Source organism: Elephas maximus, chromosome 10 (assembly GCF_024166365.1).
Source record: "Elephas maximus indicus isolate mEleMax1 chromosome 10, mEleMax1 primary haplotype, whole genome shotgun sequence".
Classification (NCBI taxonomy): Eukaryota; Metazoa; Chordata; class Mammalia; order Proboscidea; family Elephantidae; genus Elephas; species Elephas maximus.
In genome coordinates, this window is record NC_064828.1 from 26780558 (window position 1) to 26805370 (window position 24813).

Consider the following 24813-nt stretch of genomic DNA (forward strand, 5'->3'; position numbering starts at 1 on the left):
TTTTCCTTTCATTATATCTAAGACGTCCTCTCTTCCCAGATGCAACCACTGCTAGGTTTCTTCTCGGTCATTTGAAAGATTTTTTTTTTTTAAACACACACACACGAGTTTATATTTTTTATACATAAATAGCAGTTTACATACTGACATTCATTTATTCACTTAGCAATATATATTGGAGGTGGTGCCAAGGTTTTAATTTTTATGTTCCAAGAAATTTCTGCAGAGCATATTTCATATCTTTGTTCCTCAGACTGTAGATCACAGGATTGATGAGTGGGGTTCCAGCAGAATAAAACAGGGTCACAATCTTCTGCATTCCAGATTCATGCTTGGATGTTGGGCTCAGATACATGACCATCACTGAACCATAGAAGAGTAAAACCACAGCCAAATGGGATCCACAAGTGGAGAAGGCCTTTCTTCGTCCAGATGCTGAAGGGACCCTCAATACAGCTCTCAGAACCAGAGCATAGGACCCCATGATAGAGAGGAGAGGAATAAATGAGAGCAGAGAACTTAAAATCATCCAGAGGAACTCTATCACCGGGGCTCTGGGACAGGTGAGTGCCAACAGAGGACCTGGGTCACACAGGAAGTGATCTATAATCCTAGATCCACAGAAGGACATCTGGGAGATGATGATGATAGGGACTGGGAACCAGAGGAAATCAAGTATCCAGCAGCTGACCACAAGATTGGTGCAGAGACGTCCAGTCATAACAGTGGGGTAATGCAATGACTGGCAGATGGCAAGGTAACGATCAAATGCCATAACTGCTAAGAAAAAGCATTCTGTAGACCCCAGGGAGGAAAAGAAATAGAACTGCAGAAAGCACCCAGAGAAGGAGATGACCTTGGTCTCAGAGAGGAAGCTGGCCAACATATTGGGGACGGTAGTGGTGACATAGCAGATCTCCAGGAAGGAGAAGTTGGCAAGTAGAATGTACATGGGTGTATGGAGTTTCCGATCCCAGCACACAGCACAGATGATGGAACCATTCCCCATGAGGGTCAGAAGGTAGACACCAGAGAAGAGCACAAAGAGGAGGACCTGACCCTCTCTGGGGCAGGGGAAGCCCAAGAGGATGAAGCCAGTGACGGTGCCAGAGTTGTTGGGGGTGTTGAAGATTTTCATGTGTCTGTGAGCTGTAACAGACCAGAAAATATGGAATAACACTGTAACAACAGATGGGGACCCAGATTTATATTTAAAGATTCTTGGGAAAGAAAATAAAGACTTATGTATCAATTGCTACTCTTTCTTTAATTCCGAAATATCGTCCTGGCTTGCTCTTTTGCTCTCATTCATATTTTCATTGCTGTTCAATTAAATTTTGTTCAGAATTGATAAGCTCTTGAAGGAGAGTGTCTTAGAGAAATTTGGAAATTATATTAGACTGTATACTTAGTAGAATATCTGTATATCTATGTATATATGTATATATACATAGATAAAGATAAGTGTGTGTGTGTATTCCCCTAAATAAAATATATATGTATATAGAGAGATATGTTGTCTTTGTTGTGTGCCATCCAGTTGATTTTTGACATGGTTATGTGTGTGTGTACTCTCCTAAGTATGATATATATGTATATAAAGAGGTATAAATATATACATCTACGTTGTGATATGTCTATATATATAAAAATTCATATCAATATCTATATCAGAGTCAACTCTGACTCATGGCAACCCCATTCATTTCACTGTTGAACTGTGCTCCATAGGGTTTTCAATGGTTGATTTTTGGGAAGTAGATTGCCTGCCCTTTCTTCCCAGGTGCCTCTGAATATAGCCCTTACTAAATTAGGATATTAACAGGAACACAAGGGTTATCTGTTGCCCTTACCGGGTATATACAATCTCAAATGTAAGATTTTCGAACTGTGACTTAAGACACTAAAGAGTCTCTATTAGGGGTAACTCCTAATAGGAATATTCCAGGTTTATAAGACCCCTCAGGACAAAGGGCATAAAGTTGCAGAAGCAGGTAGTTACTCTTATAGGTAACCACTTATATAAGGCTCTCTCCAGATATCCCCCTGCCAGGTAAGGATATGGGTGATTAGAGAGTTGTGTTAGGAGAGGGAAAAATTTAGTGAGGGGGACTGGGGGAGGGTATAATTTTGAAGCTCAAATAATTCACAAAAAGTTCCTTTCTTTTGGTCAAATTTGTTTAAGACATTATTTGATTTCCACAGCAAGGGGGACTCACACAGCCAATAAAAAAGTCTCCCAAGGTTCTAACCATCTCACCTTAGTTTATATTACCCCAGGGCTTTTTTGATCTCCACCTGGGTCAGTGAGGGAGGAGAAGTTGGATGCTCTATGAACTACCTCTTCTATATGTTTTCACTTGGTCTTTAAATACATCTGTCTAGGGGATCATATTAAGTCTCAAACAACTGTATATTCATGAAGGACAGCTGAAAGCAGATTTCACAAAAAATCTCTTATTTTCAAAATGACTCTGTAGTATCTTCATTTAGGATCAGGAACACCCCCACATGTAGCAATTGATACGTAAGTCTTTATTTTCTTTGTCCTTGTCTTTTTGTAGAATGTTTTTAAAAATAACGTTGTGGTCATTAGTTACATGGCACACTGACTCAAAAGTGACAGAAGTGACACAAAGTAAAACTTGACATAACTGAGGAACTCAAGGTATCTAGTCTCAGAAGTTACAACAAAACAAAAATTTTATCAAGACTCTAAGTTCATAATATTAATCTTGAGTGTTAATATTATCTTAGAGTGCAGGACCAGGCAGTGTTTCGTTTTGTTGTACATAGGATTGCAATGAGTCAGTACTGACTGGATGGCACCTAACAAAAACAATATAATTCAGTGCTAATGATCAATTCAAGGAATCTGTTGCTAATAGTGTTTTTTTTTTTCCTCCAGACAGTTCTGTGGATTTTCCTCAAATGATAATTTATAGGCAATCACCTATTTGGCCATCCCATTACTGGAAGTATGGATGGTTGAGGTCTTTCTTTTTTTCCTTCTGTTCGTTTTAATGTCCCATCTCCTCCCTTTCTGTTATCCTTCATACTCAATTTAGCTGCAGCTCCTAGCATCTTTATTTCTAAAATACGTCTTGATGCCTTGTTTCTCTCTCTTCCCTGCAACCCCCTAGTTCATTATTGTTTCTCTGGATCACTACAAAGGCCTCCTGAAGGACTTGCTGTACAATCCATTCTCTATGCAGCAGCCAAGCCTTTGAATCATGTACATCAGATCATGTCATTACTTCTCATAAAAATATTCAGTAACATTCTCAACAATAACAATAAAAGAAATAAAACTTAGGGAAAAAAACTACTCAGTAACTTCTCTTTAAACCTAGAATGACATAAAACAAAAGCTCAATTTTATGGTTAATGGGCCCTTGAAGGATCTGGCCTCTGCCTATTTTACCATCTATCTCACCCCTTTCCACTTCTTCAGTTACAGGGGCCTTCTTTCAGTCCCGAGTGCCTGGGTGGTGCAAGTGGTTAACGTGCTTGACTGAAAACCAAAAGGTTGGAGGTTGAAGTCCACCCAGAGACACCATGGTAGAAAGTCCCGGTGATCTGAAAAATCAGCCATTGAAAACCCTGTGGAGTACAGGTCTACTCTGACACACATGAGGTCGCTGTAAGTTGGAGTTGGCTCCATGACAACTGGCTTTTCTTTTAGAAGAAGCCAAGTCCTTCTTTGACCAGGTTCTTTGCTCTAGGTGTTCTCTTTGCCTGCAACTCCCTTTTGGAGTTCTTATTCTTCAGTTTTCAACCTAAGCATTATATCCTCAGGGATGCCTTCCTTGCATGCCATGTGTAATCTTTCCTGCCATTCTCTACCCATAACTTTTATTTATTTTCTTCCTGATGTTGTTGTGGTTATTAGACGCCATTGAGTCAATTTTGACTCATAGTGACCCCCTGTGACAGAGTAGAACTTCCCCAAAGGGTTTTCTAGACTAATCTCTGTGGGAGCAGATTGCTAGGTCTTTCTCCTGTGGAGCCACTGGGTTTAAACTGCCAACATTTTGGTTAGCAGCTGAGCCCTTAATCATTGCACCACCAAGGCACCTTATTTTCTTCCTAGTACTCATAAATATCAAATTATTTTGTTTCTCTGCTTATTGTCTGTCTGATACTTGAATGAGGGCAATGCCCTTATCTATTGCTTTCACTGTTTTATTATAGAATATAGCACGAAGCAGGTGTTTAGTAAATATTGTTTTATAACTGGATAGTTCTACTCTTTTTTCAAAAAAAATTTTTTTTCTATGGACTTCCAGCCACGTAACACCATACACAAAAGCACCATGCCATCCCTCCACAGCAAAGATCCAAAAAACTGAGTAAAACAGAGATAAACGTCATTCCTGAAACCTTAAGTGCCAAATGAAGAGAGGACTCAGCCAAGCACCCAATGGGATAAGAAACTGACAGAAGACGGAGAGCAAGGAGAGATACCTTTGGAAGGCCCCACAGCTAATGTAGCACGGATCCGGCATCTGGGACTCCTGTACAGGATTAGCAGACAGGGAACATGGGGAAGCAGCTTCGCAGAACTCCCAGGAGGAGACAGAGCATCCAGTAACGGGCTATACACGCTTTCCCACCCCCCATTCTCTCCCCATTCTCTCTCTACCTCTGAGCTTCCGGGCTGGCTGCAGTGGCTCTTCCTTCAGTGAAGTGCAGCACTCGTGCTGCTTTGATTCGCCCCGCCCACGTTGGAGATCCCGGGAACAGAAGTATGGAAAAGCAGCTTCATGATATTCCCAGCAGGAGACAGATCACCTGGTAACAAGCGAGGATATACGCTTTTCTAGTTCTCCCCTTCTTTTTTTTTTTCCTCCCGCCTTCGGCCTCCTCTGCTTCCAGCCAGCAGCAGTCTCTTAGCCTGGAGGCACTGCTTTGGCCTCAGGCGGCTTGGACTCGCCCTGTCCACAATCCCATAGCCCCTGAGCTGATGTTGGTTCTTTCCGTCTCCTTTGGTATTGTCTGTGCCTCCTAACACCTTTTCCTCCTTTCTCTGGAGAACCTGGCTCCGTGTGCCATCTTTGCTTCTCCTTGAAAAGCTGTGAAGCCACGCTCAACTGGGAAACCACTCACCTGGCCTGTGACGCCATGCTGGTGGGATCCCTGGGGCTTTTTTTCTCCTTGTTTTTTGCTTTGTTCTGTTTTGTTTTTTGTTTTCTTTTTCTTTTTGCAGCTTGGGAGCCCCATCTAGCCAGGCTGCACTGCAAGGCTTAGGAGCCACTCTCCCAATCTGAGCATGGACATAGGTGGGATCCCTGGGGGCATTTCTTTTTTTTCTTTCTTTCTTTTCTTTTCTCCCTCTTTTTCCCTTTCTGTCTGCCTTCATTTCTCAGGTCTCATCTCTCTACACTTATCTTATTTTCCTGTCTCCTGAATACCTGGTGCTATGTGACATCTATACCCCCTGTAGCCAGACTGTATTACGCAGCCTGGGAGCCACTTCTGCAATCTTAGCAGCCCCAGCAGTGGGACTCCAGCACCCCCGGGGCCTTTTCTTTTTTTCTTTTCCAAATTTTTATCAAGTTATTTTTTTCTTTCTTTTTCCATTTTTAATTTTTCTTTTTGGTTTTCTCCATTTCTCAGTTTCTCATCTCTCCACTCCAATGGGAAGCTCCCTTAGCACTCTTTTTTTCCCTGTCTTTCTTTATTTGCTTGTTTGTTTTCAGCTCCTATTTTTCTCTCCTCTCTCCTCTTTCCCACACCCCTGTTAGCTCTGCACATCACCACCTCCACCCTCTTTCCTGACTACCTGCACCATGCACTGAACATCACACTCCCAAGCAACACAGGCACAGCCTACTGGAACCTGCCCAACACTGATTCCTGGCCCACCCTTTCGGCCCTAGTATGTGCCACAAACAACCCCTCCTAGACCCTCCCCTTCAGCTGGGCCTGCCCCGCTGCACCATAGCTGAATGACTGTCCCTGCCCATTAGAACAGGAGGTGAAAAGTATCATGACTACAGACCAGCAAACAACAAAGAATGCACAGCCCATCTGCTCAGACATAACCAAATAAAACAAAAAAGCAGGACAAAACAAGTAAATCTACAATCAAGAAATGAAGAAAATAACTACTGAATGTCCCAAAGACAGCAGACAATATAAAAACATATTTAAAAAACAGGACAGGATGGGTCCAGTAGGCATCCAAAATTAAACACCAGATAACTTTCAAGTAGAAGAAAAGGAACTAGAACTACCTGACAGAGAATTGAATTCTCTAGTATTCAGAGAAATCCAAGAGTTGAAGCAAAAATTAAGAAAAAACAGACAAATTTTGGGGAAAGGCAGACAAATTCATGGAATATACAGATAAAAAAAAATTGGAACAATTCAGTAAAGTAATACAGGAACAAAATGCCAAAATAAATTCACAACTAGAAATCATACCAAAACAGCAATTAGAAATCCAAAAGATAAACAACAAGATTTCAGAAATGCACAGTATAATAGAAGGGCTGAAGAGCAGATTTGAAATGATGGAAGACAGAATCAGCAAAACTGGATACAGCTTTGAGGAAAAATCTGAAAAAAGAACACAGATAAATGAAGAAACCTTGGGAATTATGTGGGGTAAAATCAAAAGCAAAAATATGTGAGTGATCGGAGTTCAAGAGCCAGGAGAGAAAACAGAAAACACAGAGAGGATCATTGAAGAATTGCCAACAGAAAACGTCCCTAATATGAATGATGAAAAGCTGGCCATCCAGGAAGGTCAACAAACCCTACGTAGGACAGACCCCAAAAGAAAAACACCAAGGCATATCATAATCACACTCATGACAATCAAACACAAAGAAAAAATCCTGCAAGAAGCTCAAGAAAAACAAAAAGTCACACACAGAGGAGAAACAATAAGACCAAACTTTGATTATTTGTCAGAAACCATGCAGGCAAGAGGGCAATGGGATGACATATATAAAACCTTGAAAGAAATTAATTGCCAACCAAGAATAATATATCCTGCAAAACTTTCATTCAAATATGATGGTGAAATTTGGACATTTTCAGATAAACAGAAATTAAGGGAATATGTAAAAACCAAACCAAACTTAAAATAATTATTAAAGGGAGTCCTTCAGTCTGAGAACAAACAACATGAGACCACAGCCTGAATCTAGGATGCAAGATTGCACCAGCTAGATCCCAATCTAGGAAATGAACTCTCAAGGACTATACAAAACCAAAATAATTGCAACAGGGAACCAGAGAAGTTAATCTGTAAATGACAACAATGTCATAACAATAAAAGAGGGAATAAACGGTATAGGTATAGAACTCTCTAATGGAGAGGAAGGCAAGGTGATATCAAGTAATAGTAGACTCGTTCAAACCTAGGAAGGTAAGGATAAATTTCAAGGTAACCATAAAAAGTTAACAGACTACTCACCAAAATAAAGAAGAAAAACATAGTCTCAATAAAAACAAAATCTACAAAAACAAAAGAAATCCACAAACAAAAGGAACTCAGCACGGGACATTATATTGAATGAAATAAGTCATTCACAAAAGGACAAATATTGTATGAGATCACTGCTATAAAAACTCATGAAAATGTTTACAGACAAAAAGAAACAATATTTGATGGTTACGAGGGAGGTAAGGGGTGGGAATGGAAAAACACTTAATAGACAAAAGATGGGCCGTAACTTTGGTGAAAGGTAAGACGGTACACAATGCTGGGGAAGCCAGAACAACCTGTACAAGGCAAGGCCATGGTAGCTCCATAGACACATCCAAACTCCCTGAGGGAATGAATTGCTGGGCTGAGGGCTGTGGGGACCATGGTCTCAGGGAACTTCTAGCTCAATTGGCCTAAGAGTTTATAAAGAAAATGTTCTACATTCTACTCTGATGAGTAGCATCTGGAGTCTTAAAAGCCTGTGAGTGGCCATCTAGGATACTCCACTGGTCTCACCCCTTGGGGATCAGGGAAGAATGAAGAAAACTAAAGACACAAGGGAAAGATTAGCCCAAAGACCTGATGGACCACATCTACCATGACTTCCACCAGACTGAGTTCAGTACAACAAGATGGTGCCTGGCTATCACCACTGACTGCTCTGACAGGGATCACAGTAAAGCGTCCCGGACAGAGCTGGAGAAAAATGTAGAACAAAATTCTAACTCAAAAAAAAAAAAGACCTGACAGAGACTGGAGAAACCCTGATAGTATGGTCCCGGGACACTCTTTCAGCTCAGTAATGAGGCAACTCCTGAGGTTTACCCTTCAGCCAAGATTGAACAGGTCCATGGAACAAAACAAGACTAAAGGGGCACACAGCCCTGTGGCAGGGACTGGAAGGCAGGAGGGAACAGAAAATGTGGTAATAGGGAAGCCAGGGTTGAGAAGGGAGAGTGTTGACATGCCGTGGAGTTGTTAGCCAATGTCATACAATTATGTGTATAGTAATTGTTTGATGAGAAACTAGTTTGTTCTCTAAACCTTCATCTAAAATTCAATAAAAAATAATAAAATAAAAAAATTTCTAATTGTAAAATATGTTAATTGTAGGAACTTTGGAAAATGCATGAATTATAGTGAAGAAAATAAAAGCCAGTTTCCATCTATAAAAAGGGGATATTTTGAAATAAACATTTTCCAAACCTTAAAGCAATATTATTCATATAAAAGTGATTTTTACACCACGTGAATCTTAAAAAACACATGAGTAAAGCTTGTGGGAATGAGACATCTAAGAAATGCTCTGTTTACCTGAAGATACTAGAGTGTTGATACAGGTTTCAGAGAATTCATCTGAAAGGGCGTTGTGCAAGACTGAATGGTCTTGGCAATAAAAGCTACACTTTTTTAGCTGATTACCCCTCCAGCTGCTAAAGTTAATTACAGTCCCATCCATAACACTAGAAAGAGGTGGGAGGCAGGCTGGGAGAGTGGGAAAACTAGGGCCTAAATTCTGCTGTTTTTTGTTTTTAACTAACTTCTTCTATGGTTTGTTGTTGTGGGCTGCCGAGTCTATTCTGACTCATAGCAACCCTATATGATAGAGTAGAACTGCCCCATAGGGTTTCTTAGGCTGCAATCTTCATGGGAGCAGATCCCCAGGTCTTTTCTCCCACGGAGTAGCTGGTGGGTTTCAACTGCTGACCTTTCAGTCAACAGCCGAGTGCTTAACCACTGTACCACCAGGGCTTCTGAGATCCTGAGTTTTTTTTTTTTTTTTCTTGCATCTAAAATGGAAGTTGGAGTACATCATTCTTAATCCTGTCACTTCTGAGATGTTTATTGCTCTTCCAGGATTGCCCAAGATACACATGACAGCTAGACTTGCAAATCCAGAAGTGATCGATTTATATGGTATAATCCTGGAATGAAAACCTTTGCTGGATATTGCATTAATTATATATCAAGATTCAGGATTCAGGACAGCTCTCTTTTAGGATTGTTCTCTGCATATAAGCCTGACTGTCCTGGAAAATGGGAAATGTGTAAAAATAGGTTATACTAAATCTAATAAAATTAAGTATGGGTAAAAGCAAAGATGTTTCCACTAGGCTATTTTGTTACCCCTCTAGTTATTATGTTTTTTTTTCTCCTTAATTTTTTTTTTTTTTTTGATGGCATGTTTTCTGTATTGGAATGCATGCGTACTAATTGAGTGCCTTTAAATTTTTGGTTGGTAATGTGGAGAAATATGATCTGGTAATACAGGCCACCAATGAGGCAACTGGCACTGTGATGCCACCAATCTGTGGTGTGACAATATACCAAAGCGAACTATATAAGTGATTTATTGTGGGCAGCTTTCCACTAGGTTACATGGGGAACTTCTAGTTTTCCAAATATGACATGGGAAAATCAAAACAAAATCATCAGGGCCCACTAACTATCACAAAGGGAAGCCATAATTATGCTTGAAAGGCTTATCTCAGAAATAAGGGGAAAAAAAGACAAAATTTTACAAAACTAACACATCCAGGAAGCATCAGCTAATAGAATGCTCAACCCACCGGACAACGAGGGTCCAACTCTGGTGTGCTGAGCTTCACAAATTTCAAAAGGGACCTACCTTGACACTAAATGCATTTAGAACTGAAATAACACCTTACCTCTGAGGTCCAGGGCATAAAAAATGTCTGGTATATCCTTAAGCCAATGCTAATGGAAGAGTTACTCAACCCTCCTTAGTTGGCTCCTGCGCATAGAAAGCAGCCATTGTGTTCACTGGTCTGTCAAAGTTGGCAGTTTCCTCTGACTTGGCAGCAGAAGGAGCTGCTGTCCAGGTAGTGGGAACATGTGTACAGGGACCTCAAGGCCGTGTCTATGAACATAGGCTGCTTGAACCGAGGAAATGAATAAAACCCAGCAAACAAGCTTCACTTTTTAACTTGTTAAGTTAGCACCCAGAAGTCGGGATGCTGTACATGCTGTATGTGTTACATGCAAGGTAAGAGAGGACATTTCCCTGAAATTTCTTTTTCCCTGAAGCTAGGTCCGGAAGCTGCAGGCAAGTGACAGTCTTGTCATCCTCACTAGTAAGCTTCTCTCAGGAGCCAGTTCAGACAATTGCCCTGTCAGCATAATCCTATGCCTCGATGGTACCTCTGCGGAGGAACACTGCTTCCAGAGCTGGATCATCTGAGTTCAGATCTGCCACCACTTTCTAGCTGTGGGATATTAGATACATTATTGACCTCTCTATGCTTTGCTTTCCTCTTCTGTAAAATGCAGAGAATAAAAGTACTGACCACACCGGGTGTTTGGAGGGATAAATGAGTAATATTTGTAAACAGCCTGCCCACCAGTAAGTGATGTATAGCCCTTTATGCCGTAATATAAATTCTTTTTTTGAAAGTCCTTGGAAATATGTTTACTCATTCATTGCTGATAAGCCGTAGCTGTGGTGTACTGGAATAAGCACTTTATTTGAAGTTGGAAACAGGGTTTGAGTTCCAGCACTAACATTGCTATGTGTGGGAAATTCTACAAGCCAATTATTTCTTTTCTTTTTAAGCCAATTATTTCTTGCCTCTTCGTTCCTCAAATGTAAAGTGGAAATGATAATGCCTTTCTCAAAGGGTTGTGATGAAGACTGCCAAATGAGGAGCATGTGGAAACACCTTGTCAATGTCTGACATATAAATATTGGATGTTTTGTGTAAAGCCATAGCAGAGCTAACAGGAACATTTTCTCAGAGGCACAGGTCTTCAGCTATATTTTAATATGTTTTCTCCCCCAATCACTACGTCACCTTCTCTCCTGAAGCAGAAAAGGGAATTTCAATCAAAGCTTCTCAGTCAGTTTCTTGCAGGCTTTTCTGAGAGCAGAGCAGCTGTCTTTGTGATAACCACCTCCGAGAGTTGTTATTTCCTGTTGGACCCAGGGGTTATAAGAAGAGCCTACCCTTTGCTCCTTGAGGATTCATTTATTGCCTCTAGAAGAACGGGGCCATTAGGCAATTTTGCACAAGTTATCCCCTTGTTCACTCCACCTTCTCTGGAGACACTTGTGCCTTTGGTTCTGCCTTTATTCTCCCCAGTAGTGGAAGAATAATACTTTTTACTGGGTTTAAATCTCTCAGAGATGACCCGAGATGCAATCAATAGATTTGTCAGCCAATCATCAAACCTGTTCGGAATACACCATGTGCCCAGTCGAAATTCTGTGGAACACAACCCAGGATAAGATGTCTGTATGCAGGAGTTTATGTTTTGACTTCTGAGAAGTGATGTCAACTGTGGGTTCTGAGGAAAAATCCCCCTCTCCCTACCAGAAAGAGGAGATTGACTGGGACCTCAGCCAAGGGGTTGGGCAGTTTTAGCAGGAATCACTCACTTCCCAGGAGTAGGATGGCCTCCACAGGGATCTTTCCCTCTCTCACTGCGTTAGAGCCACTGAGTCACAACAGGTCCCCAGAAGAAACTGCCTCTTATAGGACACTTACCAGACCTGAGGACAACCTTGGTCAACAGGGTCATAGCAGCGTCATTCTACAGCAATGCTCAGAGAACCAGCAACTGGGGTTGGGCTCTGAGATTTCTTCATCCCTCAAAAGGGTAGGTCTTTCGGCATAATTCATCTCCTGTCCCTTCGCACACACTGAACAACTTTTCATCTTACGCATTCACTTCCTGTTTAAGCCTCTTTGATGTTTCCCCTGCCTGCAACATAAACTCAAAGCCCTTAGCTTGGTCAATAAGGCCCCTGCAATGCAGCTTAACCCACCTTTCAAATCTTGCCCCTCAGAGTTTCCAGTGCATACCCCCTCCTCGACGTGCCAGGCATATTTACCTATTTGTACACAATATTCCAGACACATATTTGTGGAGAGAGTCCTTTTACCCTCTGCAAGGCATGAGAGAACACCCTGAATGATTGAAAGCAGAGTCCTCCACCTTATCTGTGTGTGGTGATATATCCAAAGTTCTGAATTCATATCTTCTGGTGTAGCAGATCTACAAGTTAATTGCATGAAAGAGTAGCTATGTGTACTATGCCTAGGTTTCTTCCTTTTTATTTGCCTTTCCTACCCCTTCTGGTAGTGTGATTAGATCTTGGAATACATTGGTATTATGAGAAGGTACATTATAGGTTAAATAAGATTTTGTGTGTTGACTTAGGTACCTAGTCACCATTTACAATGTTTAGATGGATAAAACCTCTTGCAAAGTTCAATTAACTTTCAATAAACCTTCGACTTGAATTTATATTTCCAGGAATGGTTACTTTAAAAGTGCACATTTCAAATGGAAAAATAGTTATAAAAAGGGATGCAACACAAAAACTGAATCTTCAGAATGGCTGATAATTTTTTATCTACACAGTATTCTTTGTTTCTCTTCATATTTCTTGGCAACTATTTTTAAGGATGAAATTCAAGACAATTGTGCATTGTAATATACTGTTAGTGATAGCAGGCAAAGACCATCCTGTAGCTAACTCCCCTGTTTCTCTATTTGTTAATTATGAATTTATGTAAACTCAGCAGCTCAACTGAGTATTCAACATGGGCTATCAATAGTGAAAATAATTTGTTGGGTTTTTTTTTTTCCTGTAGAAACAAAGCACTTAAGAATCTTGCACAGAACCTGATAAGCATTCTGATCTTTCTATGGAAAGAATGATTTTGCTTTTAGAAGTCTACTTGTATTCTCATCTTTCTCTAGAAGAATGATTTTGATTTTAGACATTTGCTTTGGAACCTTGAAGTTTTTCATTACTTTATCACCATTTATTTCGAAAACTTTTTCATCACCCCAAACAGAAACTCATTAAGCAATAACTGTAAGCTCCCTACTTGTCCAGCCTACGGTAACCACTTGGAAGTGTGCTTTTCAGTGGCATTTGGTACATTCATTACCTATACCTACTTCCAAAACGTTTCATCATCCCAAAATGAAATCCTGTACCCATTAACATGTCCCTCCCTATTCTCCCTTCCCTCAAGCCCCTGGAAACTACCAATATGCCTTCTGTCTCTATGGATTTTCCTATTCTGGATATTTTATATAAGTGGAATCATACAGTATGTGACCTTTTATGCCTGGCTTATTTCACCTAGCAATAATTTTTTTTTTTGAGGTTCTTACACATTGTAGCATGTATCAGAGCTTCATTCCTTTTATGGCTGAGTAATATTCCATTTTATGTATATACCACATTTTGTTTATCCATCCATCTGTTGGTGGGTATTTGTTTCCAACTTATGACTATTATGAATAATGTTACCTATGTACATTCCAATACAAGTATTTTTTTGAGTATCGATTTTCAATTCTTTCAAGTATATAACTAGGAGTGGAATTGCTGGCTCGTATGGTAAGTCTATGGATAACATTTGGAGGAACTGATAAACTGTTAACTGTTTTACTTTCCACCAGCAATGCGCGAGGGTTCTAATTTTTCCATATCCTCTCCAACACTTGTGGTTTTGATTTCCATTTTCCCTAATGACTTATTAGTAGCACCTGAGTGGTACAAACAGTTAATGCTCTTGGCTGCTAACCAAAAGGTTGGAGGTTTGGGTCCACCCAGAGGTGACTCTGAAGAAAGGCTATCTACTTCCGAAAAATCAGCCATGGAAAACCCTATAGAGCACAGTTCTGTTCTGATACACACAGGGTCACCATGATCCGAGTAGATTGGACAGTAACTTGTAACTGGTAATGACATATGGTGTTCAGCATCTTTCCATGCAATTATTGCCTGTTTACAAATCTTCTCTGAAAAATGTCAATAGGGTGATTAATTGTAAATCAAGATGCCTTACAGTCTCTAATTCTATGAACACTTCTCTATTCTGTATAGCATGGTGTACTTGTAAATAGATAATGCCCCCTAAATGGTGGTACATGCATTTTTCAGAAGCTGCCATGTTTTATCACCCCTCAGTATTCGTGGCTATTATCTGTAGTGTTCGTTCACTAGCTCTAATAGAAATTATAATTACCACTCCACATATAACATGTTTATAGCACATCTCACTCCTTTTACCACTGGTTTGTGAGCCCCACAAGGAAGGAAATATGTCTTGTCCAATTTTGCATATGATTCTGGTTTTAGCTCAGTGCCTAGAATAATGAAGGTTTTTTGATGAATAAGTGGTAACAGAGGAAGATAATAAAACCATTATTAAATATAGCCAGTTTCAATTTTTCTTAATTTATTTACTCTCACAGGCTCCCAGAAGAGGAAGACATTTTCCACTTTGTTGTATAGTATTCCATTCAATGGAATGCAATAATTTAATCAGTCTTTAACTAATGGGAATTTAAGTTGTTCTAATCTTTTCATATTAGGAACAGGCCACGGTGAATATTCTTGTATATATGCCAACAGAATCAAAGACTTTGATGAGATGATACCAAGTGGCTGTCAGTTTCCTTTTTCATTTTTTATCAACAATCAGCCCTCTTTCTAGTTTCCAAAGAATCAAGGAATTATGAAGAAATGTTTCCCTGATGCTAAATTCATAATGAAATAGACTTTAAAGTTTGTTTCTAAAACTTTCTTGGAAGTTAAGCAATACATGCACATAGAAAGGTATTTAAGTAACACAAAGGCTTATACAGTAAAAACAAGGCTCCTTCTCTCCGTGTCCCCAGAAACTCAACTCTCTTTTCTAGAAAAATCACTGTTACCCATTTCTTCTTTCCTCAAGAAATATACCATGTATTTATAAACATAAATATATACGTATCTATATGAGTTTTCTTCACATGAAAGACAGCCAAAGATACAGCGCTCCTCCATCTTGCTTTTCATACAACAATACATGTTTAAGATAGTTTCATGATAATAGGCTTGTGTACCAAAAAAAACAAATCCAAGCCCATTGCCGTTGAGTCGATTCTGATTCATAGTAACCCTGTAAGACAGAGTAGAACTGCCTGCAAAGGGTTTCCAAGGAGCAACTGGTGGATTCAAACCGTTAGTCTCTTGTTTAGCAGGCAAATGCTAACCACTGCAAGATCAGGGCCCCAATAAGCATGTATATCCACCTTGTTTTTAAAAGCTATGTAGTATTCCATTCAATGGAATCCAATTATTTAATCAGTCTTTAACTACTGGGAATTTAGATTGTTCTAATCTTTTGATGTTAGAAACAGGCTATAGTGAATATTCTTCTGCACATGCCATTTTTCTCATGTGTGAATATATCAGTAAAATAAATATGTAGGAGTGGAATTGCTAGGGCTAAGAGAATGCCCTTTAAATTTTTATAGTTACTGGAAAAATGCCCTTCAGAGAAGTCTTACCAATTTATTCTCTAAGAGTATCATTTTTTTCCCAACATCATTTTTTAGCTTTTTCAATTTGAGAGGAAAAAGAGAGGTATATTTATTACAGTTTTATTTGTATTTCTCTAATTGAATGTCTTTTCATATGTTTAGAAACCTTTGCTGTTTACTTTTTTCACATAATTGGTACTTTCTATAGTGTCAGTGGTATTTATTGATCTCAAGATAGTTCTGTTTATCAAATATATTAACCTTTTGTTTATGCAAATTGCTGAAAACATGAGAGATCATCTGGAGAACAGAAATATAAGCTTAGTCAGAAAAGTAAAGACAATTTGTTGTTGAGCAAAGATAAAAAATTTTAAAATAGAAAAATTTGGTTTCACCCTGAGGTTATGACCTTGTCTAACTTACCAAATTTTTCAATCTATATCCCTATCATTTGTAAAATCAGGGAGTTGGAGTACATCTTCAAGATCCCTTGTAACCCTATAAATTCTAAGAAATATAAAAAACACCATGGTATGTAACATTCAAAAACAATATGAATAATTTTCTGAGTGATACCAGTAAATTTTCTTTTTAACCAAGAAAAGTTAACAACAAATTCTCTGCCCCAATATCCTTTTAACTAAGACTCTCATTTTTATGTTCCCAGGAATTTCTTCATTGCATGCTTCATATCTTTGTTCTTCAGACTGTATATCACAGGGTTAATGAGTGGGGTCACAACAGAGTAAAACAGGGTCACAATCTTCTGCATTCCAGCCTCACGTTTTGATGTTGGGCTCACATACATGACCATCACTGAGCCATAGAAAAGTGAAACCACAGCCAGATGGGACCCACATGTGGAGAAGGCTTTTCTTCGTCCAGCTACTGAAGGGACTCTCAACACAGCTCTCAGGACCAGCATGTAGGATCCCATGATGAAGAGAAAGGGAATAAACAAAAGTATAGAACTTAAGGTAGAGCTAGTCAACTCTATTGCAGGGGCTCTGGTACAAGTGAGGGCTAGCAGAGGACCTGGGTCACACAGGAAGTGGTCAATGATCCTAGATCCACAGAAGGACATCTGGGAGATGATGATGATAGGAAACAGGAACCAGAGGAAACCAAGTACCCAGCAGCTGACCACAAGATTGATGCAGAGATGTCCAGTCATAATGGTTGGATAGTGTAGAGGCTGGCAGATTGCAAGACAGCGATCAAATGCAATAACCGTCAAGAAAAAGCTTTCTGTAAAACCCAGGGAGAAGAAAAAGTAGAATTGGAGAAAACACCCAGAGAAAGAGATGACTTTGGTCTCAGAGAGGAAGTTGGCCAACATATTGGGGACAGTGGAGGTGACATAGCAGATCTCCAGGAAGGAGAACTTGGCGAGGAGGATGTTCATGGGGGTGTGGAGTCTCTGATCCCAGCGCACAGCACAGATGATGGAACCATTCCCCATGAGGGTTAAGAGGTAGACAATAAAAAAGAGCACAAAGAGAAGGATCTGACCCTCCCTGGGGCAAGGGAAGCCCAAGAGGATGAAGCCAGTGATAGAGTTATTGGGGATGTTGAAGATTTTCATGTGTCTGTGAGCTAGCTGTAAAAAGACCGGCAAATACTGAATGACAGTGTAAATAAATGGAGACTCAAATATGTATTTAAGCCATCCTGAGGAATGCAATAAACACATTCAATAATTAGCTATGTCTCTTTTCGAAATATGGTCATGTGCCACATAACATCTGTTTGGGAGATGTTGAACCACATATACATCCATGGTCTCATAAGTTTATAACAGAATTCAGAAATCCCTATTGGAGAGCAGCATGTAGTGGAGGTAACTGGATGTAGTGAATGCAACAGCTCCCCACATGCAACACATGTATCTCATGCCTCTTATATAAAATGATTGTGATGCCAGGCATATGAAGGTACAGTACATATGTAACCTATAATACCTGTCTTGGTAATCATAATAAATGCCTATGTTACTGGCTTGTGTATGTACTGTATTTTCTATCTTTATTTGAATTTGAACTTTCCCTACTTACAAATAAAAATTTTACCATAGAACAGTGCATGCTTTGACTCCTAGTCAGCAGTATCCAATCTCGTGTTCACACAATGTCCAAATCACATAATGTCCTATTTCACAGAATGTATTGTAGATGTTAAATGACACATGACTGTACTGCCCTGGGTTACTTATTGGTCTGAAAACACCAGAAATTACTGAATATTAGTGGTAGGCAGAGAAGTTTTCTTATTGCGATCTGTATGAAAACATACATATTATATAAATATACAACTTAATAAATCATTATGCAGAAAATTCCATTGTAACTACCACCATGTTCAAGAAATAGAATATCATTTGTATCTAGAAGCTTCCTTCATTGTCCATCCCAATAACTATCTTCTGCATCTCTGACTCTAGAATCATTACCCTCCCCTTTCCATTATAGTAGTCACTTCCTTGCTTTTATTTTTAATTTTACAACTTAACTACGTGTAAAAATGGCGTGGGGGTATTGTTGACCTCCTGTAACTTCACAGGAGGGAAGGAGAATCAAGATCAATAACCAAAGACTGATTCCTACGAGGTAGAATTCAGACATGCGTCCTCTCTCTGCCATCTTTACCACTTCTGACACCAACCATCCCACCCATGGCACTCTCTACTTTTCTGCTGAATTCAATAATTCATTGCAATGGCCACACAACTCAGAGACAATACTTAAAATTATGGGTTTACTAGGGAAGTAAAAGGTTACAGTTCAGGCTGAGGAACACTCAGGATACAGTTCTTCTGTCAGGACAGCCTCTTCTTAGCCCTGCTCACAGGCATGCCTCTCTCTGGCCTTCAGCCTCTGCCCCTGCCCAGGCAACTCTTACAAAGCTCTTTTAGCTCTACTGGTAAGTGTCGGAGGCACTCTTCTCAGCCAGAAAGTCTTGGCCCTAAAGTGCTCAGCTCCAGCTCTGTGGGTAGGCAAACTAGCTCCATCAAGTGCCTGGAGGCACCCTATTCCATAAGCAAGCTTCCTGCCTGAAGGCATTCGGCTAGCTATGAGGGGCTACCACACCATCTCCTGCCAGTCTCTCCTGTTGCCATTTCTCTGCCATAACTTCTCACCGTCTTCAGTGTTACAGCCCTCTCTCTCTATGTTTGTCTCTCTGTCTCTTTGTCTCTCTGTCTCTGAATCTTTGACTCTCTCTCTCTCTGTCTCCTTGTTCCAAGAGCTTCTAAGTGCAGGATTCTGAGTCCAAAGGACGTGCTCTTGGTCCTTCTTCCTTGGTGGTGGTGAGATCATCTCCTTCCCACCTCTGCGATGGCTCATTTCAAGCCCGGTGGGAAGGCAAAACTGACCAATCCCCTTGGTGGGCCACAATTACCCTATTTGCACAGTCCTCCCCAATCACTTTGGTGGGAGTTACAAGACCATGGTGAGAAAAGCCACATAAAAGCAATCCACTGCACCACAGTATGCATCTCTAAACAACAATATTTAGTTGTACCTGTTCTTGTACTTTATAAAAATGGAACCATATTATATGTAGTATTTTGTAGATAGCTGAACATTAAGTTTGTTACATATAGCTATAGTTTATTCATTTTTATTACTCTACAGTATTACATTTTATGAATAAACCACTACTTATTTATTTACCTAGCCTACTATAGATGAGTATTTTGATTATTCCGCATTTGGGCTGCTAGCAGCAACGCTACTGTTAATATACAATTCATTTCTCCTAGTCCACAAATACATGTGTTTCCGTAGGCTGCATCATAGAGTATGTGTACCTTCAACTTTAGTAGATTAAGCTAAACAGTTTCCATAATCATTATATTATTTTTTACTCTCACTGGAAGTATATGAGCTCTCTGGTTGTCAACATTCTTCTCCAATTTACCAGAGCCTGGGGAATGATATATGCATTCAATAGTTTCTCTCTCTTTCTTTCTTCTGATAGTATCAGAAGAAAATAATATCTGGTAGATTAGTTCTTTTTTTGGCAGTAATTGTTTTCAGAATAAGCAGTTACATTAGCATTCGTCCACTCTTAAGGGAGAGTATCCTTGAAGTGAGAAAGATAATTACCCCAAACCTGGTTTAGGAGAACACTTTACCGCATAATGTAAGTTCATTATCCATCTAGGTGAGCTTTGAGTCTTGTGACCAGCTTTATGCTTAATCCAAAAAATAATACTAGGCATTATTTTTCTTTCACCAAAAGAGAAATCTTCAGAGTGGCTCACTCAGAAACCTCTTCCTGAGCAACAAGTTTCAAATAGAACTTTATCATGGGTTTGACGTCAGTTTATCTGAGAAGTTCACTTTAACAAAGGTTATTGGGGGTTATCATAATACTTTCACTTAGAGAACTTTCAATAACTATAAAATGATTAAATAAATCCATTTCCTAGGTTTCCTCAAAGAGAACACACCAACACAGTTACTTTTGAACAAAGTCAACTCCTATTGTGTGACTGTGGAACAGAGACTCTTTGGTACTATTGGGTTCAATTTTCTTCTTCTTTTTTTTCAGACCATTGAATAACTTGTTAATTCATGCTATCTACCAATTTTATGAGAAAACTATTCAAATTAATTATAGGAAATAATTGCAGCTCATTTGCTTCTAAACAGTTACTCACCTAGTCATTCTGGGTCAATACCGTTGAAGGATAGAATTTGGCCTTCTTGGCACAGCTGTTTGGTTGGGTCAGAAAACCAAGTGGACCTGATATTATTGGTCTAATGTTAAGATTGATTTAGCAGGAAACTTGAAAAGAACAAAAAACTTTTTTTTTTTTTTTTTACTCTGTCTCTCAGCCATTGCTTGTGACTACCTAAGTCATTCTAAGAGCGCATTGACTTTGGATGATTATACATCTTCATAATGGCCTTCCTCTCTTCTGAGTTAAAAAAAAAAAACAAAAAAACTTCTGTTCTCTGTTAAAAAAAATAATCTTGCACTCAGACATTGGGTTTGGTTACTATAGCCTTTTGTAATGATGGGCTCAACTATAGCAACTATTGTGAAGGTGGAGCAGGACCAGGCAGTATATCATTCTGTTGTGCATAGGGTTGTATCTTACTCATCTAGTGCTGCTATAACAGAAATAACACAAGTGGATGGCTTTAACAAAGAGAAATTTATTCTCTCACAGTCTAGGAAGCTAAAGTGTGTATTTAGGATGTCAGCTCCAGGGGAAGGCTTTCTCTCTCTGTCAGCTCTGGAAGAAGGTCCTTGCCATCAAATTTCCCCTGATCTAGGAGCTTCTCTGCACAGGAGTCCCAGGACCAAAGGAGGCACTATTCTCCTGGTGCTGCTTTCTTGGTGGTATGAGGGCCCCATGTTTCTCTGCTCACTTCTCTCTTTATGTCTCAAAAGAAATTGGCTTTAAACATAATCTAATCTTGTAGATTGAGTCCCGTCTCATTAACATAATTGCCACTAATCCAATCTCATTAACATCACAGAGATAGGATTTACAACACTTAGGAAAAGCACATCAGATGACAAAATGTTGGACAATCACACAATACTGGGAATTATGGCCTAGCCAAATTGATACACATATTTTTGGGGGACACAATTCAATCCATGACATGTCACTGTGCATCAGAACTGACTCAATGGTACCTAACAGCATAACAGTTAGGGCATGCATAAGGAACACACCAAAAAATGTCTATTTTCCCCTATATGGAATACAGCACAGTGGACTAACTAAAATATATAATTATTTTTGAGAGTTAGCATACTTATTCAAAGAATTTGTTAATAATTTATCTTCTAAACACTCTACCACCTTATTACCTGAATCAGGAAATGGAATCCCAAACTGAACCTTCTCAGATAATTTTTCTTTTTATCTTCTTGTCAATAACCAGAGAGGAACAAAGAGGTAGAAACAGTTGTGATAAAGATCCTTGATTGTGTTTGTTGGAGCATGGAGGAGTTATAAGCAAAGGCTACTAGGGAGTAAGCCCTGTTTTTCATGATCCTTGAGGATCCATTTACTTCTTCTAAAAGGAGAACGGTATCAAGAGACAGCTCCATGCTTGCTATTTACTTCCCTCGGGGCCTGCCTTCATTTTTTTTTTTGCAAGTTGAAACAGCATATTTTCTTGGCTTCAAACATCTTATAGGTGTCATGAAATATTAAAAATCAATTTATTGCTTCTTTGATTAATTTATTAACTAACAATTAAATTTCTAAGTCCCCTTATAGTGTCTACCACATACCCAATGAAAAATCTTACAGGCCTGAAAGAGGAAAAAAAAAAAAAACAAGAGCAGCCACTGGCATCCAGAACTGATCTGACATTCACAGCTAAACCTTACTGTTATTACAAGCTGATCTGACCACAGGCCATGTTATTCTCCTATTGGGTATAAACAGTCTCACAGAGTATCTACCTCAGACCATGATAAAATCAGACAAAACAAGGCACTTCATAATTTTGGCTAAGCACAGAAAAAGACAATGCCACTTTGTTACCCATAAAATACCAAATATCTTGACCTTTTTTTTAAAACAAATTATAGCTTTGTTCTCATTCTAGTATATAGAAAACCAAAACCCAAACCAAACCCACTGCTGCCGAATCGATTCTGACTCATAGCTACCCCATAGGACAGAGTAGAACTGCCCCATAGAGTTTCCAAGGAACACCTGGCGGATTTGAACTGACAACCTCTTGGTTAGCAGCTGTAGCACTTAACCACTATGCCACCAGGATATATAGAATTGCCCCCTTTTCTGACAACATCCAATCTGGAGCAAACCTCTGCTTCCTTAGTTGTTGTTAGTTGCCGTCTAGTCAATTCCAAGTCATGGCGACCCCATGTGTGTACAGTAGAACTGTTCCATAGGGTTTTCAAGGTTATGACCTTTTAGAAGTAGATTGCTAGACCTGTCTTCTGAGGCACCTCTAGGTGGGTTTGAACTGCCAACCTTTCAGCTAGTAGTCGAGTACTTAACTTTTTGTGCCACCCAGAGACCCAGTACTTCCTTAGACCCCTCCCCCAGATCACCTAACCAAAGCTCAAATCCTATAATAGGTTCTTTCCATAACTCCCCCCTGGTATGTGCTCTTCCTCATTACAATGAGTAATAAGCCCAACTTGCTCATCTACAGGTGTTCATGCGGTCTTTGGCTGAAGGGCATTAACAAACCTAACGCAGACTATGGTGGCTGGGACACCTGCACTTTTTCAATAAGACTTCACTTATCCATCTCCAAGAAAATGGTGGCCTCTGGGGAACACGATCCAGGCCCAAAGATGTTCCTGGCTAAGGTTGTAACCTGACCCCACGAGTGTCAGTAAATTTCCATTAGTCCTTAAGCCAGATTTGTCCCATCCCACATGCACAGAAGGTCAGCTGTGACAGCTAATTAACCTCAAGTGAGGATGAAGCAACAGGTGGAATGAACCAGAAGGAAAATCATCACTGGACCCTATTCAGAAGCAAGAAGTCCAACAAGAACCAAGTCATTTCCTGTTTCCTGGCCACCTTCTAGAATTTTTCCTCCCAAGTAGCTGCCATCTTGTTGCCCAAATCACATATAAGTCCTGCTTCCCCGTAGCTCAGGGAGTCAGATCTGAGCAACTTCCTCCCAGTTCCTTGCTCTGCACATTGCAATAAAGTTACTTTCTTTTTCTCAAAGAGCAGTGTCCAGATTATTGGCAAGTCTGAGCACGCCAGACAGAGCTCACCTTCTCAGTTTTGGCAATAAGATCAGTCAGAACAGGGTCATTCTGCAGCTGCTCTCTGGCCAGCTTCAATTGGGAGGTGGGCTCCAAAGTTTACCCATCCTCATTAGAAGGACAGGTCTTTTAACACTGCTAATCTCCTATCCCTCCACCCTCCCTACTGTGGCAGATATTTTCATCTAAAATGCTAGTTAGTTCAGCTCACTTCACTGCTTGGGCACTGTTATGGATTGAATTTTGTTCCCAAAAAAATGTGTATCAATTTGGCTAGGCCATGATTCCTAGTATTGTGTGATTGTCCATCATTTTGTCATCTGAGGTGGTTTTCCTACGTGTTCCAAATACTACCTCTATGAAGTTAATGAGGCAGAATTACAGGCAATTATGTTAATGAGGCAGGACTCAAATCTACAGGAGTACGTTGTATTTTAAGTCATCACTTTTGAGATATAAAAGAGACAAGCTAGCAGAAAGACATGGGGACCTCATTATCACCAACCACATAGAGCCAGGAGGATAGCGTGTCCTTTGGACCTGGAGTCCCTATGCTGAAAACTCCAAGACCAGGGAAAGATTGATGACAAGGACATTTTCCCAGAGCCAACAGAGAGAGAAAGCATTCCCCTGGAGCTGGCACCCTGAATTTGAGCTTCTAGCCTCCCAAGCTGTGAGAATAAATTTCTCTTTGTTAAAGCCATCTGCTTGTGGTATTTCTAGAAGCACTAGATAGCTAAGACTGGCACTGTTAATATTTCTGTCTATGGCATAAAATTCAAAGTCCTAAGCCTGGCAAATGAGGCACTGAGCAGTGCAGCCTCAGTCTCTTTACTACCCCACTTGTCAAGAGTTTTTTGCACATGTCTCCATGTCTTAGTAACACCAAACCACTTGGGTACACTGTGGGAACTCAAAAATATGTTTAATTCTTTGAAAAATGTAAAAGAGCACCCAGTGTGAGTGGCTTTCAAAAAGTCAAATCCATGTGGAGAAAGTGACCTGCAGGTGTTGAGGGTTGATAGGTTAATGGTGTTCAGGAGTATCTGTGCTACTCTTTGCCTTTTTTTCAGTCCTTTTTTTTACCCCTTCCTCATTTCTAAGATTAACCCAAGAAGGCACTTTATTTTTAAAACACATTCGTGGATGTATAACTGACATGCAATAAACTGTATGCACTTCAAGTGTGTGTTTTGGTAAATTTTCACATATGTATGTACTGTGAAACCATTACCATGATCAAGATAGTGAACATAACCATGAGCCCCCAAAGTTTCCTTGTGCTCCATTTTTAACCTCCCTCTTCCTCTTCCTCTTCTTTCCACTCCCCAGGAACCCACTGATCTCATTTT

The 24813-nt window shown here is 39.8% G+C and overlaps 2 protein-coding genes across 2 annotated transcripts; both read right to left on the reverse strand.

The window, feature by feature from the left end:
* Positions 1 to 202: 202 nt before the first annotated feature.
* Positions 203 to 1233, reverse strand: LOC126083939 (olfactory receptor 11G2-like). Its single transcript, XM_049898031.1, has one exon. It carries the CDS (start codon positions 1136 to 1138, stop codon positions 203 to 205), a length of 936 nt encoding a protein of 311 aa, XP_049753988.1. The 5' UTR covers positions 1139 to 1233.
* A 15155-nt stretch (positions 1234 to 16388) lies between these two features.
* Positions 16389 to 17364, reverse strand: LOC126083942 (olfactory receptor 11G2-like). Its single transcript, XM_049898033.1, has one exon. The coding sequence runs from the start codon at positions 17316 to 17318 to the stop codon at positions 16389 to 16391; it is 930 nt and encodes a 309-aa protein (XP_049753990.1). The 5' UTR covers positions 17319 to 17364.
* Positions 17365 to 24813: the final 7449 nt, after the last annotated feature.

What these genes read in the sequence shown, in the direction of transcription:
- LOC126083942 (XM_049898033.1), bottom strand. Translation starts at nt 17,318, where the DNA reads ATGAAAATCTTCAACATCCCCAATAACTCTATCACTGGCTTCATCCTC.
- LOC126083939 (XM_049898031.1), bottom strand. Translation starts at nt 1,138, where the DNA reads ATGAAAATCTTCAACACCCCCAACAACTCTGGCACCGTCACTGGCTTC.